The sequence below is a fragment of the Camelina sativa genome, chromosome 11 (assembly GCF_030686135.1).
Source record: "Camelina sativa cultivar CO46 ecotype springtype chromosome 11, ASM3068613v1".
Lineage (NCBI taxonomy): Eukaryota > Viridiplantae > Streptophyta > Magnoliopsida > Brassicales > Brassicaceae > Camelina > Camelina sativa.
The window spans coordinates 5,223,425-5,240,646 of NC_141890.1; the positions used below are offsets into that span (position 1 = coordinate 5,223,425).

The 17,222-nt window shown below is 32.6% G+C and overlaps 2 protein-coding genes across 2 annotated transcripts; one reads left to right on the top strand and one right to left on the bottom strand.

The window, feature by feature from the left end:
• Positions 1–2,083: 2,083 nt before the first annotated feature.
• LOC147933647 (zinc finger BED domain-containing protein RICESLEEPER 2-like) lies at positions 2,084–4,108 on the top strand. The gene is made up of 2 exons (XM_087472283.1): positions 2,084–3,830; positions 4,077–4,108. The coding sequence occupies exons 1-2, from the start codon at positions 2,084–2,086 to the stop codon at positions 4,106–4,108; spliced, it is 1,779 nt and encodes a 592-aa protein (XP_087328409.1).
• A 1,817-nt stretch (positions 4,109–5,925) lies between these two features.
• LOC104721836 (NADPH--cytochrome P450 reductase 2) lies at positions 5,926–10,054 on the bottom strand. Its single transcript, XM_010439901.2, has 17 exons — positions 9,508–10,054; positions 9,358–9,417; positions 9,202–9,278; positions 9,067–9,124; positions 8,893–8,976; positions 8,754–8,790; positions 8,575–8,644; positions 8,281–8,472; positions 8,098–8,190; positions 7,786–8,008; positions 7,608–7,691; positions 7,364–7,515; positions 7,165–7,261; positions 6,793–7,020; positions 6,588–6,710; positions 6,383–6,496; positions 5,926–6,298 (listed from the first exon to the last, which is right to left on the bottom strand). The coding sequence occupies exons 1-17, from the start codon at positions 9,862–9,864 to the stop codon at positions 6,218–6,220; spliced, it is 2,130 nt and encodes a 709-aa protein (XP_010438203.2). The 5' UTR covers positions 9,865–10,054; the 3' UTR covers positions 5,926–6,217.
• Positions 10,055–17,222: the final 7,168 nt, after the last annotated feature.

The window sequence follows — 17,222 nt, forward strand, 5'->3', positions numbered from 1 at the left end:
GACCTAACGGATAATAAAAAAAAATTACTCATACTCGACCCTTAAATAATGGGTACCCGAAAAACGGGTACCCGGAAAAAAATAGTTGACATTTTAAATACCCGACCCTTTACCCTTACCCGAAAAAATGAATATCCGATAAAAAAATTGTCAATAATCGCAATAATAATTTCATATTCCAAAATCCGAAAAAGGAAAAATTCATAAATGTATGCAACATGTAGGTCCAAAAATTATAAAATTACAAACTTAAAAAATAAAAATAAAATATTAATTCAATTGGGCGTCCAGTTGGACTAAATTGAAGTTAGGCTTTAACTTTAACTCTATAATATATTTATAAATTAATAATAAATAATAATAATACAAAATATTAAAGAGTATTTACGGGTCAGGTAACAAAACGGGTAAAGGGACGAATAACAGGACGGGTATTAAAAACTAAAATAATACCCTATACTCGTCCCTTACTCACGGGTAATATAATTATAATACCCTTTAATCGACCCTAAAACAGCGGGTACCTTTTTTTTGGGACAGATATGAGCCGAGTAACGGGTCGAATACGGGTAACGGATATTAGTGCCCAGGCCTAGCAACAGTAAGATGACCAACATGGAGATTGTCATTGCAATGTTATCTAATGTATGTATCTAACGTTTGATCAATTGAAAAACAAACAAAAAAACATAACATAAAGAAATTGCAAATGTAGTGTGTAAAATTTTAAAATCGATCATCATTTCTGATTCTATTGAGAAGAATAATTCCACAGTCAAATTTAATTTTCCAGTCTAATTATTTGACAAAGCCAAGATAAGAAACATAGCTTGAATTCAACCTTTTCAAAAAGTTTCCATTATACTAACTTTACTGTATTTTTGAAAAATACATGTGATGACGACGTTGACAAAACATGTGAAATACTAAAATCAATTATTCAATCATGTGATATCATTTACACATACATCACCTACTAAAGTCCACATGATCTTTATTCATGTGACATCATCTTTATCGAGTGTTATAATAATAAACTCTACAATTCTCTATTTCCTTTTGTCAAGGGATAGTAATTCTTACTATTCCTATATTTTACACATAAATGATGATATAGTTCTTTTTTTCTCCCTTTGTAAATAGCAAATACATATTCTTTATATATAATATATATATATGTGGAAATTTCTAGTTTTCTTAGAGTTGCTTAATTAATACTTTTCCTGATAATAATGAAAGGGATATGTTATACCCTTCCACTTGCACTTGATTGACATTCTCTCCATGCTTGTTTTTTTATCGGTGTAAAGTCGGTCATTAATTCTCTCTCTCCATAATATAAAAATTAGTAATCTAGCTAGCTCTGAGACTTACTATCCGGGATCCAGTATCCGATCTGGTATCCGCCATACTTCGCTCCGGAAAATAGGATATCCGGTATAGGCAGATCCGGATCCGGATCCAGATCCGGATAGCTAAAATAACTAGAACCGGATATCCGGATATTTGAAGTAGTTGTGTATTTATGTTTATATTACATGTTGGCTTGGTCAATAGTTTATAAACAACAACGTCCAACTATTTTTATTAGAGCCCATAAGGCATAAGCCCAATAAAACACATGTCATCGTTTTTCCATCACTTATCAACAATTTTTTTTGTTTTTTTTTAATTAACTAAAGTAACAAAAGCTCGTGGAAACTGGAGGGTGGAGACATTAGGTTAAGCCGCTGTCCCAGAAAAAAAAAATTACGCCATTGTTGTTGTCTGCTTGCGATTTTGCGAAAGAGAATAAAGAGGGATCAAAACTTGCGGCTTGCTTCTTCTACTACAGATCTTTCTTTTGAGCTTCTTGAAAGGTAAGCAAAATCTCTCACCATTCATGGTTTCAAATCAAGTATCAACAGATTAACTTGATTGTGTTCATTTTAATCAAGTATCAACGGATCATTTTCTTAAAACAACTCTGGTATATGTTCATTTTAATCTCGACCCTTATTAGAGTATATCAACAGATTAACTTGATTGTGCTTGACATGAACGTGTTGTTGACATGAATGTGTGATTTTATTTTTCTGTATAGATGGAAGACGAAACTACAAAATCCACAGGCAATTGCGGCAATGCGGATGAGAGTGCTGAACCTGAGTTGCATGAGAACACTGAAGAGACAAATTTTTCAACAGCTTCTGGGTCTGAAGTATCAAAGAAGAAGTCGATAGTCTGGTTGCATTTTGTGGAGTCTGAAGTATATGGTAAGGCTAAGTGTATGCATTGTTCTGGACTGATTAGTTGTAGAACTAAGGATGGTGTCACAACTAGTACAATGGGAGGTCACCTTAAAACATGCAAAATGATGCCTCGGGAAGAACTTGATGGTGAAAGGGATGGGAAAAAAATGAAACAGTCAGCCTTGTTTCATCAGAATCAAGGAGATGGTAGAGCTGGTAGTAAAGTGTCGTCTTTAGTAGCATTTAGTCCGTCTGCAAGTCGCAAAGCATTGGTAGAAATGATTATCATGGATGAGTTACCTTTCAGATTTGTTGAACATAAGGGGTTCATACGTTTCATGCAGATATCTCAACCACTTTTTGTAATGCCTTGTCGCAAAACTGTGACTAGAGATGCATTAGAGATTTTTGAAGATGAAAGGAGCAAGCTTAGAAAGTTTTTTAGAAACTATAAAAGTAATATCTCTGTGAGAGATGGTCTTCAAGAGGTACATGGTGCAATCTTAAGGATCCGATCAGCTGTTAGGTATGTTAGATCTTCACCAAGTAGGCTGAAAAGGTTTAGGGAATGTTTAGAGCATCAAAAGGTTGAGACAAAGGCTGGTCTTTGCTTAGATGTTGAGACAAGATGGAACTCAACATTTTTAATGCTACAATCTGCTGTGGCTCTCAAGAAAGGGTTTGATATGTTGGAGCTAGAAGATGAGAAGTATGTTGTAGAGCTTACTAAGATCTGCAAGGCTGCACCAAGTGATAGTGATTGGGCTTATGCTACTGCTTTATCACCTATCTTGCAGTATTTTTATGATGCAACTGTGAATATTTCTGGATCTAAATATGTAACTGGCAATACATATATGAAAGAAATATTCGGTGTGGGCTGGATGATTATGAAGATGGACACAATGGGGGATGAATACAAGAAAGCTATGACTGAAAAAATGAAGCTCAAGTTTTATAAGTATTGGGGCAATTTTGAAAATACAAACATGATGATCTATGTTGCTGCAGTTCTTGATCCGCGATACAAAATGAGATGGGTAAAGTGGATGATTCAAGGTACTTATCCTAACTCTGTGGCTAGTTGTTTGATTACCAAGATCACAAACGCTTTAGACATATTATTTGAATATTATACATCTTTGCAATTACAAGAATCAGTGGGATCCGAAGGTAATGTAAATTCAGGGTTAGATCATTCTAAGGACAGAACACAGAGACATGTAATGATGGATGAGATGTTTGATGATGAGGAAAGTGTAGAGGCTGATTCAACAAAGTCAGAGCTGGAGTATTATTTGGATGATATTCGAGAGGCTCGAAAGAATCCTGATTTTGACATATTGCATTGGTGGAAGACAACTGGATCTAAATATAAGGTTTTGTCCCTGATGGCAAGAGATATTCTGGCCATACTTGTGTCAACGGTCGCATCAGAATCTGCATTTAGTACAGGTAGTCGAGTACTAGATCGCTTTCGTAGTTCGCTCACACCAAGAGTTGTGGAAGCTTTGATTTATACCCAAGATTGGTATCGTGACAATGATGAAGATTTAAGAGTAGAAGAAATGGTTGTTGAGCTTGAGTATATTGAATCTGGTAATATGTCTTTTTTTTTGTTATATATCTTCTAGGTTTGTGAATTTTTATAGCTTTTCAAGTACTAATGATTGCTACTTATTATTTACAGAAGTGAAGACTTCAAATTTACAGCCATGACCAAAGCTTAATGGGTGTGTGAGGATGAGGTAATCTTAGATTCTTTACCCTCTAAAATCAGAATAGTCTTTCTAGATGTTATTATGAATTTCATATATGTAACACATATTTTTCTCTCTTTTTCAGATATCAATGAAGAGGAACATCAAGATACTTGAACTTTTTTTGCTTTTCTTTTTTTGTTGAACTGTTGGTAATTTGATGTATCAAACATAAATCTTATGTATTTGGTATCCCTAGTGTTTCTTTTACTAAAACAGGTAGTATTCATAATAATCAAAAAAAATTGACTAACCGATCGGATCCGGATATCCGCGGATATCCTAAATTTTAACGGATATCCGGATGTTCGGATATCCGGTTGTCCAGAGCCGGAGACGGATAATAGAATTGCGCATCCACCGGATACGGATACGGATACAGAGACCCTCAATTTGGCCGGATATTCGGCTCCGTCTCAGGGCTAGCTGCAATACACTGTAAACAGCTTGTTATTCTGCATGTTGGCAAAAAAAATTACTACTTCAACAAAACAGAAACAAAAAGCAAATAAAAATTAATACATTATACTAGGTAACTTTTACAATTTGAAAGGTAGATCATCTTTTTAAAATATAAATTTAATGCTTGAAAGTTTATCCTTGGAATTATGTTTTGGAGAAGTAAAGTGACCAACTACAAACTATCCAAGATTAGACTATCATTAATTTTGTTAAAAAAAATCAACGAAAAAAAAGTAATACTATAATAATGTAACATGGCAAGTAAAGCCGACGATCGGTTCCTATCAGCTAGACGTGGGCATATTGTCATTAATGCAATCACTTCTAGTTAAGGAATGCTACTAATTAATCTTTAACACAAAAGAATTATAAGACAAAATTATGAGGACGAGAGAAACACACAACACATAAGTAGTTGAAAGAGGAAAGAAACATGTTGTTTTTGTTGTTGGAAAACTCTTCTGCCCACCTACTTATTTTGGCACGCGTCAATGTAACTCACGTGTGCCGGTGTGCGGTGTGCGGTGTGCTCTACTAATACACAACCATGTGTGCTCTCACCTACCCACCAAACCCTTCGGTCCATTCCCCTCATTTCTCAATTCTCTTCAAATTACATTCTCAACCACCAAAAAGCACTTCCGAATGAATGAACTAGAACAATTCCACCAATCGCTTTCTATATCTCCCTGTCATTATTAAATTATTTGACTCTTACATCGAAGACACATCGACTTGTCACCTTTTTGCTCCTTGTATCGTTGGCTAGTTTGGCGTTAAATATAACCAGAAAAAACAGTGTTGGCCACTTTAATACAAGATAACTTTTTCTTCTTGTGCAAGTAATACTCAATAACTTAAGTTGTGAGTTTATTTTATAATGGCTGGTTTTGACCAAAAACTAACTTTAGTCTCTTAAACAAGATCTTAACGTGTTTAAGTTGTTTTAGAATAGCATGTTATTTTTGTTTCGTACGACACAAATTAAACACTATTGTTTTATAATAGTAATAGATAACACAAAAATATTATGTTCATATGACATGTACATGTAAGGATTAACACACAACATTCGAGCTAACAAACATTTTAGCAATTTCGTCCTTGCGGTAAATTTTTACCTGACCTGAATAATTCTTATCCTTTATCATGTTGATAATTTACCTAGTTACGTAAATGATAAATCGAAATATTATTTTCCCCAAAATGGGGACTTTGGTCCAAAGTCTTGCTGCTGCATATATAATGCATACCAAAGGTGCTGTCAAGAGCTCAGCGCATCACTTCAGCTGCAGACTCCTTTCTAGTAACTTGGTTTAGTCTATTCCAGTAATGTTATGTAATTTTTCTTATCCTCTATTGTAGGTGTATCTCGTATGGAGACATCATGTTGTAAAAAGGTTCCAACCATATTTGGATTGAAGTGAAATGAAGGTATGTGTTTAAAAAAAAAAAAAAAAAGTGCTGACTAATTCATACCAAATGTGCTGACTTTTGTTTATAACACAATCGTTCATAAATACATACCCACCACAACATCTTATGCATTTTTTCTTTTGGTTGGGGGCTATATAGCAGTGAGTTATAAAAAAATATATAGGATTTATCAAAATATGTGAAAAGAAATTAAAAATGGAAAAAAAAAAAAAGGGAAGTTCTTTTCTCCTTGCGATCACAAACTTAATGATCATCATATTGTGGCACTTCTGTGCCGTATATATATGAATATAAGTACACAGTGAGTGCGTGGCTTCAATAGTCTCGTTACCATACATCTCTCAGATATCTTCCACTCATTTGCAGATTCTTCACAAAGCCCTCTGCTTTAGTTGAATCCATTGATCCCTGAAAACAAGACAAAATAAACCCATTAGAGTCGGTTTGTGATTCGGACAATGATAATACTAGGTTGATCTCAACCAAGCATACCTGTTCTTGAGCTATTGTGTGGAGAGACCTGTGAACGTCTCTTGCCATGCCTTTTGCATCACCGCAAACATATACATATGCTCCTTGAGATATCATGTTCCAGATATCAGAAGCCTGCATTACAAATACTGTCAGCTTAAGAATCTGAATCTGAACATGTATATACAAAGATCTGCGTTTTGGTTTGGGGTTATGAAGCTCATACCTTGTCCATCATTTTGTGCTGTACATATTCTTTGGTGGGTCCTTCACGAGAGAAGGCAACAATTAGCTCTGCAAGAGCACCGCTCTCAACAAATCGCTGGAGCTCTTCCTCGTAGATGAAATCCTACAAATATGAGAGGACTGACTTGAGAAACTGAACAAGCCAATGATGATATGACTTGAGTTTTGTGAAATGGCTTTCTTACCATTCTACGGTTTCTGCATCCAAAGAACAAAACTGATGGTCCAAGTTCAACACCAGATTCTACCAACGCGAGTCTTTCCTGAAGGAAACCTCTGAATGGAGCCAATCCAGTCCCTGGACCGATCATGATGATCGGTACCTTAGAATCAGAAGGAAGCTTGAAGTTGGATTGCCTGACAAATATTGGAGCCGAGGAGCAGTTTTCATTCTTCTCATAAGGCACCGCATTCTGTGTTTACGACACACAAAAAAAAAAAAACATTCAGACTTAATCACAGAGCTCACATGCATCAATAGGAAATGACACAAACAGCACAAGGGTCTTGTAGTATGTATGCAGGAAGCTGTCAAGATTTACGGGTTTTTTTTATACCTTCATCCAAGTCGAACACACTCCCTTATGAATCCTGTCGGTTGGCATCTTCTCATGAACCAATGCACATGTGACATGAATTCTAGTTTCTGCAATCCTATACAAGTAAACAGGACAATGTTTCAATACACTAAAATTACAAGATAAGTCTCAGCCGACAACTGGAAGACAAAAGAACAAGAAAATGAAAAGTACTTACTTGGGAGATGATGATATCGAATAGAACCTGGGCTGCAACCTTGGAGCAACTCCAGCAAAGAAGACACCAAGTGGTGGCTTGGCTGAAGGAAACTCGGCCATCACCTCTAGTAAACTTCTTTGACTCTCTACTACCCACTTTGAATATTCATCCTGTTGTTGAAAGGACACAATGTATACTTTGTCAGATAACTTTAAATTTTGGAAAATGAAGTGAAGAATAAATAAAAAGTTAAGCCACGAACCTTTCCAGCAGGTGAAGCAAGATGTTTCAATCGCTCTGCTTCGGTGGGGTCAGATGCATGAGCAGACAAAGCAAGTAAAGCAGACTGCAAAAAAAACAAGCATCCACTGAATTTGAATCTCTATGAAGACAGAAGAAATCGATCATAACCAGTCTGATGATAAATGAACCCAACCAACCTTCTTAGGAGAACTCAATAGACATGCATATTGTGTAAGCGCTGTTCTCAAGTTACAGGGTGGGAACGGAGGAGGAAGTGAGCTGCTGATTGGTGTGCCGTCTTCTTTTTCAGCGTGAAGTGAGAAATAAGTATCAGGTGAAATATCAAGTAACTTCAGCGCTTCATCTACAGTTTCACTTAAATTATCACAAAGTACACCAACATGATCTCCAGTTTCATACCTGATAAGATATAAAACATACATTGTGTTATTATTCACGAATATTACAATCTGATTTTGTAGACATTCTTAAATAGTAGTAAAACTCACGTAAGTCCACTTCCAGCAATGTCAAATTCCAAATGGGTGCAAGAACGGTCAGACTCAGGAGTATGTAGCTCCTTTTTAAGGGCGACATTTGCTCTTTAAAAACAAAAAAAAAAGCAAAGATAAGATCAATTAACTAAGACAAGATTATAAGTTAAAAAGAAAAGAAACAGCTTGCTTGCATACCTGTAAGGATGTTGAGCATCAAACACGGTGTGACCATTCCCGTTGGCCATGATTTTATCATTGAATTTGGCATCTTCAGAGTCGTGAATAGAAACTCTGTACTCTAACACAGCTGCAGTGTATGGTGTGGCAACAGCTGTATCACCTTCTTCCCTCAGCAATGTATCAAGCTCGGGCCACAATGCTTCTCGCCTGCAAGAGGTAACAAAATTGAGCCCAAAGTAAAAAAAAGAATACAAACGGCCCAAGCAGCAATGCACATAAGAAGCCAATAGAAGAGAAAAATGTAAATACCAAGCAGTGAAGTCATCTTCGATACATTGGTCATCATCTCCAAGACCAACCTGTACAATACGTTGTGCACCTGAACAAACGACTCATAAAGTTAGAAACTATTACAAACTAATATAGAATACATCAAGACCGGATCAGAGAGACCCAAAACGAATGATGAAATAAAGAAACAAACTAACCTTGTTCGACAAGGAGGTCATCTACAACTTTAGCAACCTGCAACACAAATTTAAAAAACAGTTCGAATATTAATTCTGTCCAAATTTTGGAAAAAAACCGGAATAGTGTGACAGGAGAAAAACAAAAAAGTTTTAAAACCTTATTAAAATGTTCATATTGTCTGTTTCCTAATCCAAACACTCCATACTTCAAGTTTGTAAGCCATTCCCCTCTGTCATTCCCCTGTTAAACACATGTTTACAATTTCAGAAACAAGAAAACCAAGAACACACGTTACAACAACTAACTAAACCAATCAAAAAAAAAACTCACCTCAGTGAACCATTTGTAGAATCTCGCTGCATTATCTGTAGGCTCACCATCTCCATATCTACATCCAAAAAACCAGATCAGCCACAAAAATCAAACAAAGTTAATAACAATTCCAAAAAAAAAAAACGAACTAACGTGGCTAAGAAGAAGAAAGCCACATCCTCTTTCTTCAATTTCTCCTCATACTCATCATCATCAGCAGCGTAATCATCCTGTTCACAAAATCATAATCAGATCGAAAAAAATAAAGCATCAAACTTTTTTTTTAAAAAGTGTTGCTTTTGAATATACCAAATCAACGATTTTGAATCTGATCTTTTCATATCTTGCTTTAGCTTCTTCTCCTAAAGCCTGAACAAAAAGAAACCAAACTGATTCAATTCAAACTTCACCATCTCTCCAAAAAAAACTAAGACGAATTCTCACAATCAAAATTCTCACCTTTGCAAAACCTTCAGCAGTACCAGTCTGTGTACCGAAAAAGATTGTAACTTTCTTCCTCCCATCATCAATATCCTCATCACGACGCTTAATCACCAAAGACTTGGGAGGTTCGACGCGTTTTGAATCCCCAGAAGAACCGGATCTCCTCAAAACGAGCATAACGATGCAACCAATAAGAACAGCTATGGAGGTTGTCACAATCATTGGGAATTGACGGTTCTCAATTAGCATAGAGGATAATTCAGCTGCTACAGACTCGTAAGCTGAGGCATTAGCCGGGTCCGAGACAACCACTGGCTCTCCTTTGATGATTGCAGCCATTAGATCGATCATTGAGGATGAAGAAGACGACATGGCGTTATAGGTGTTGTTGTGCCTAGATGAATGAAGAAACAATGAAGATCTCTCTCTCTCTCTGTATGTGTGAATCGGAGAGGGGTTTGGTTAGGTGTGGTGTAGGTGAGAGAGAGAGACTCCTCCTTTGAGAGAAAAATAAAAATGAAGAAGAAGAAGACATAACCAAAGTTATATATATAATGCCTTTTTTAATTTTTTTTTTTTTTACTTTAATTAATTAATTCTGTGATTTGATTTGGGATGGTGAAATTAATTACCAGCGCTCACCAAACCAGACCGGTCAAACCGAACTTTAACACGTTTGGTTTTTTTTTGTTTTTTTAATAACTATTATAGGATTAAATCCTTCTTGTTTTAGTATCTAAATATAGTCCATGCGTTTCGACACTTTTCTGTCTCTTTATTGTAGAAAAAACATAAGGGTTTGTATCAATATTATTAAATTAATCTATGTAAGTTTTAAGAAACGTAACGGTTGTTGATTAAAATTCATTACATAATGTATTGAATCTAAAAAATTTATGAATAGACGTTTATACTCTAAGTAGTAGCCCTTTTTAAAAATCCCCGCCTATCACTGATTACGTCCCGTAAAATCGCTAGATCCTCTCTCTCCGCCTCGATTAATGACTAATCCTCACCTAGCATCTATTATCCGATTATACCGTCAAATCCGATTAATTCCTGCATAATTTTATATATACCGATTATTTTTAGAGCCAAATATAAATCAAATATATATATTTCTGTTATTTAGACATTTAAATTAAGAGTTTATGATGTTTTACAATAACTAATATACAAATTTTTAATTAAAATCATTATTTTTTTCTTAATATTACGTTTTTATGTTTTTACCGTAATTTTAAAGACAATACTATAGCTTTATATTTTATTTGATATTTTTCTTTTCACATAGACATAATTATACCTATATTTAGTACTATATATTTTTAATTTACTATTAATATAATAAAATAACCCAAAAACTAGTCCCCATTTAATCTCCGATTTTTTCGATAGGCGCTAGGCCCATCCCGACTGCCCGACTAGCAATTTCTAAAACAGAGAGTAGTAGTGATATCATCAAAACCATATAAACAGAAAAAAAAAGTAATAATTATAAGATTTAATTACTGTCAAAAGAAGTCGATGATTAGATAGATTACAGATATATTCTATGATTACTTTGTTGGATTGAAATTATTTCATCATTCAACAATTTGGCTATGTCTCTTTAATCGTTTTGTGATAAACATCAATAATTGAGTGTATACTTATTGGTTTTTCGAAATCAATAACATATTTTTAAAGTAATAGGATTGGTACTAGCTATATATGATTTCAGTCTCTAGTTTTCTAATATAAATATATATGTCAAGTTTAAATTTGGTTTTGTTTCTCGTTTCAGAAATGTCCGTAGCTATGGGATTCATGTAGCCCAAAATATTAGATTTGGGCAAAATTTATGACATGGAGTTGAACTCTTGAACCCATCGACTCTCGCCACGGCCGGTCAAGCTTGGTTGGTCAAATATGGAAGGAACTTTGACTCTTATTTTTTTTTGTATTTTATTGTTTTTAGTAAACACTTTTAAGGGCATCATTAAAGGGGAACTATTTTTGGTGTTCTTAAATTAAATATATAGTGAAAATAATATTAGATCAGTTGTTAAGATCATAGGTAAAAAAAATGGGAGAACTATTTATGGTATTCTTAGAATAAAGATATAGTGAAATAATATTCATAAACATTTTACAAATTATAAAAACTTATAAAATAACATTTAAATTGCTTACTTATATAAAAGCAATTGTATACTTATAAATTAATATAATATTCTTAAACATATTACAATTATAAAAACTTATAAATTAACATTTAAATTGCATACTTATATAAAAGCAATTATATACTTATAAATTAATATAATATTCTTAAACATATTACAATTATAAAAACTTATAAATTAACATTTAAATTGCTTACTTATAGAAATGAAATATTTTCTTTTTTTCCAAAAAATCTCGTCCAATCACATGAAGCCACGTCAAATAAGAACTGGGCTTAGATCAGTTCTACATCAAGAACTAAAAAAAGTGTTCTAAGCCACTATTCATTATTTTTATAATTTTTTTGGGCTAAGAACACCCTTGGTGTTCTCCCATTAATAATGGCCTAACATGTACTATGTATATAAATGTATATAAAGTAAACTAATTAAGTGCGCCAGATACTATAAAACAATATATATACTACAGCTCCATAGACTATTCAGTATTCAAAAATTAAAGACAAAACAATTCATTGAAGTTTAAAAACTGATGTCTATTACGAAGAAGGTTCGTAACGCAGACATGCACATGCTGAAGATGGTCAATCACTCGCATGTCAAAGTTGTTCAATTCTGGTCGAGCTATTTAACTTTCGAAAAGGTCATAATAATTTGTAACCGTATTTTTCTTATAATCGAATGGGCTTATATTGAAATCTAACGTTTGGAGTATCTATACTAGTAAAAAGTATGAGCTATAAGTTCTTAAAGCCGCTCACAAAGGATTTTAAACAACCAATAAAAATTTGACATATCACTTATTAATATTTTATACAATTTCCAGAATTTTCTATATTAAGAATTATTTTAAACAACCTATCATGATTTGACATGTCATTCATTAACATTTTTTAAATTTACAGAATTTTTTAGAAAAATGAAAATTTTAAATTTATAGAAATCAAAGAACTAAGCACAATATCCCACATCGGCTATAAATTTTTTAGACAATAGTTCAGAATCAGTATAAATAAGATTAATATGCTTCCAACAACGAAATGACATGAAAGCTTGATTTATCAGGCGTCCAAGTTTAAAAGTTTTATTTGGTTTGATCTGGTTTTTTATTTGATCAAATTAAAACTTTAAACAGTTTCAAAAAAATATTATAATATTTTAAAATTTTAAATATTATAAATATTGAAAAATTTTAAAAGGTTCAAATTTTATATTTCGAAACCTTTTAAAAGTTTAAAATATTATAAATATTGCTGCAAAACATAAATTCTTATTTATCTACATTTGTGCTTTTATTTCTTATGAGCTGTAAAACATATTTTTGTGTATGATTTTAGAGATGAGTTGATATTCTTTCATTAATTTTTTATTTTTGGGTCTAAGGAAGAAGGATTGATATCGCAAGACCTTAATTTGATGTTTGAGTCAAATTTTGAGGTTTAAAGAAGAAAGATGGACGACAAATACACATGTTTTATTAGCTATACATAGGCATGACCAAGGTTACAGTTGTCACGGTTAAGGTTTATTAACCATCGGTTATGGTTAGAAATTAGTGTACTCATATTTCTATATATCATATGATTCATATTAAATATATAATTATTAGTATATTTTATTATGTTTTTTAAATATTATAAACCAAGTAAAGATTTTGGTTTGAGAAGTTTCTAAACGCGTGGATCTAAAACCAAATAAGTATATGGATAAAATTGTCAATAATTGGATGCATGTGTTGATTATGCTGATAATCATGAATTTTACAAATTTTATGAGAAAATAAATGATTTTGTTCTTGGACTTTGATGGGTTAACAAGTTGTGTGGTAGTCTAAAAAAGGTTTTTTAGTGGAAGAATGTGAAGAAGTTGACGAGGAAGAAGAAGAAAAAGAGTATAACGAAGAACCAAACGGTAAAAGTTACGATGACAAAACACAAAATTTGACAATGAAAATGACAAGAAAGAATATGAAGAATAAGAAAACATTGAATAAAAAAACACAAACACATAGGTGGTAGCGATCAATTAAATATGAAAACGAGTTAAATTCATGATTATAAAATTGTTTTGTTTTTCTGGTGGTCAAAGAAAATGGTTTAGGATATGTGAGGTCATCAGTTTGATTTGCCTCGCCTGGACGTCAAGTTAAGTTTATGATTTTTTTTATCAGATTTGATTTTATAATACAACTAATTTTTATATTTTAGAAAATTGTGTATCTGAAATTTAATTTTTTTCTTTAGTTTTAATTTTAATTTTTTTTATGAGATAATATTTTATTACCGTAATCAATCATATATAATTTTTATCAAAATATATCAAATAAAGTCATGCAAATTCAAAACCTAGTTATATAAAAAGCCGTTATGTGAATTACGTAGTTGTCTATGAAAAAAATACTCAAAACATACATAAATTTATTATTTACTCAGATCCAGAAAATAATTTGCCATTAATCTACCACCATTTGGGTTCGTTGGATCTTTGCGATATGAGCTCAATTTGGTTATAATTGGCGTTTCCTTCGATCGACCTACATGTGTCAACTTCATGCCAAAACAATTTAATTATTAGATCTCCAAAGTGAAGATTCCACCACAGGTATGTAAAGAAGGCACGACAAATGAATTACCACAACACACGTGTCTTTTTCCTTAACACTATTTCAAACATAATCTACAATGTTACATGTACAATACCCATTTATAGATATGGTAGATAGAACTATACTACGTTGTTATCACATTTACATTGATCGTCTATATGTTATTGTTATGGCATTTATTTGTATATCGTGTACATTACGAAATTATATAGGAATATAGGATATACCCATTTAGAGATCAATATTCGTTTCAGTTAATACCTCTACAACGGAAATATTTTGAGTAATCAAACTTTTAATTAATCTAAAAACGTATATCAAAATTTTCACACTGTCTGTTTTCTTATATATGCCATTCTATTAAAGACTTATATGATTTTGTAGTAACGTCTCATCCAAAACAACATGCTAACAATGCCTTAAACCAATTTCTCTTTTTACGAAAACACATTCCCAAAAGAAATCAAAAGTGTGAACTGTGAAGTTATTAGACTACACCTATATGTATTCCTTAATTTCTTATTCTAGAAATACAAAACTCGAATTACATTATACCATTCTCATCGACAGAAAACAAAGAAGTAGTACAAGTCTTATCCTTTTTTTGGTTATCAATCCTTTTATATTTGCTTTATATATATATACAAAAAAGTGGTTGGTGGGTATATAAAATGATTTTATAATAAATACTTAAAATAGACTTAGCTGGAGTTATGTTGGGCTCAAAATGCCAAAGGCGAGAGTGGCAATAGAAAGCCCACGTAAGCGAGATTGATGAGTAAGTTATTTATAAGGTTTTTCATTGGTAGATAGGAAACCATGAATCACGTGGACAAAACTTAACCACTTGGTTCCTCCATTTCCCCATCAAACTTTGTATATTAATCAATGTTGCTTTGTTGTTCTTATTTGATCAACAAAATTAAGTCTGTATGTATACGCAATAAAATCAAATCAAAATCTTATTAACAATAAAACATCAGTAATCTGCAATTGTTTGATAATGACCGGCCTTTGGTTCTCTCTAACTATAATTTTATAAGTGTAATCATTGAAATATATTTTATCTATACTTGCTTAAAATGTTATTGTCAATATATCTTCTGGTATTTTCTATACATCCATATAATTTTTTAATATTTGTGTATTGAACTTGAGGTGAGGCAAATACTTGGACACTATAAAGAAAAAAAAGTCTCAAATATTAATAACTTCTCTTTTAATGAAGAGAAACTATAAAATGTTCAATACTTACTTCATAATTTTGCTACTATCAGTTTTTTTTTCCTTGTTAACTATCAGATTTGACACCAGATATTATATAGTACCTTTACATGTATGTCGATTGGTTTAAGTAGCATTAGTAAAAACAAAACTAAAGCATTTGTTTTTGTATAAATGAAAATTTGTATGTGGTTGGCAAAAAAAAAAATTGCATAGGTAACAATATATATAAATTACAGTATTTAACAAAAGTATCTTTGATTTTGTTTTAATCTATCAGCAAACATATTCGATTCAGAAAATTGAAATATATTTCTTCTTTCTTTCGATTAACATGCACTATACCGGTTGCGTTGCGTGAAAATAATTCATTGGGCCAATTGGGCCTTTATTTTCCAAATAAGTAGGCCTTGATTTGTAGGTTTCAATGTTAAGTCCTGTGGAGTATAAACTACAAATTAGACTGCAATGAGATGTTGTAACTTGAACTACATGCATATAAAACACACACAAAGCATGTCTTTTAGCAGCAACATTTTCACGAGTTCAACTTTTGAAAAACTATACTTTACTCGTGTGACCCTATCAGAGATCATAAAACCCAAATTCAGTTTTACACGCCAATAGTATAGTAAGAGATAAAAGAAACGAAATTAACTTTTCTCTAGATCTCTTATATGGTCATATTCCATGTTCATGGGTTCCAAATCGATTTTGATGTATCTGAAAATGGGTTGGTTTCCAAGTCTTGCCTTCGTGCTATGACTTCGTCTGCCTAGAAACACTCTTTACAATCAATAAGGCATAAATAAGCTTAGCTTGTTTTTGTTTGTTTAATATAATAAAAAGTTTGAAATGCAATGGATTAGGAAAGAATGACCTTTACTCTTTCCACACATAGAAAATCAGAATCTCCTTTGGGCCACTATCTTTTTTTTTTTTTTTGCAACATTGTGTGTGTGTGTGTGTGTGTGTGTGTCATAACAAGTGGATTTGTTGTCGAAAAGCAATAAGCTAAAGATGACTAAAGAATTCACAATAGTTTGCTATAGAACTCTTGACTTTTTTTCTTAAATTATAGTATTTTGTTAATAGTAAGACATTTTTCGGCTGGTGTGATTAAAAAAAAAAATGCCATAAAAGTGCTACAAAGGACATAATTATGTTGATCGGATGGACCATATATGTACCCAATTACAAGTATAAGCACCTTTTTGTTGATGAAGATTCAATTATTATATATGCTGAATAATTTGTTGTAATCATATTTTATACACTCTTAATTTTTTGAACAAACAAACTTTCCGCTTTTAAGTTTCTACCGACGTGAAATTAAATTGTGTAGCGTGTTATGCCAAAACTCAGGCCACTTATGAAATCTATGACATGAAACATATATAATAATTAAGTCAAGTAGTGTGCGTATCCACTAGAAAACAATTTCACACCTCCCGACTTTGATATGACGAAACCACCACTAGACTATATTCACTACCTTTTTCTTCTATATGATTGTATTTGTATTAGTTTAGATCAAACTACGTAAAATTCATATATGTGATAGTAATGTGGCCCTCATCTTTTCAGAAACATTGCAAGAAGATACATATATGGTATTAAATAGGGATGTTGTGACAAATTGCAATGGCTTGGTCCTGTTTCGACGACTGTCCGGGATTTCTTAAATAGATCATGATTATTTTTTCGGTTGATGGTTAAATTTCAACTAACTG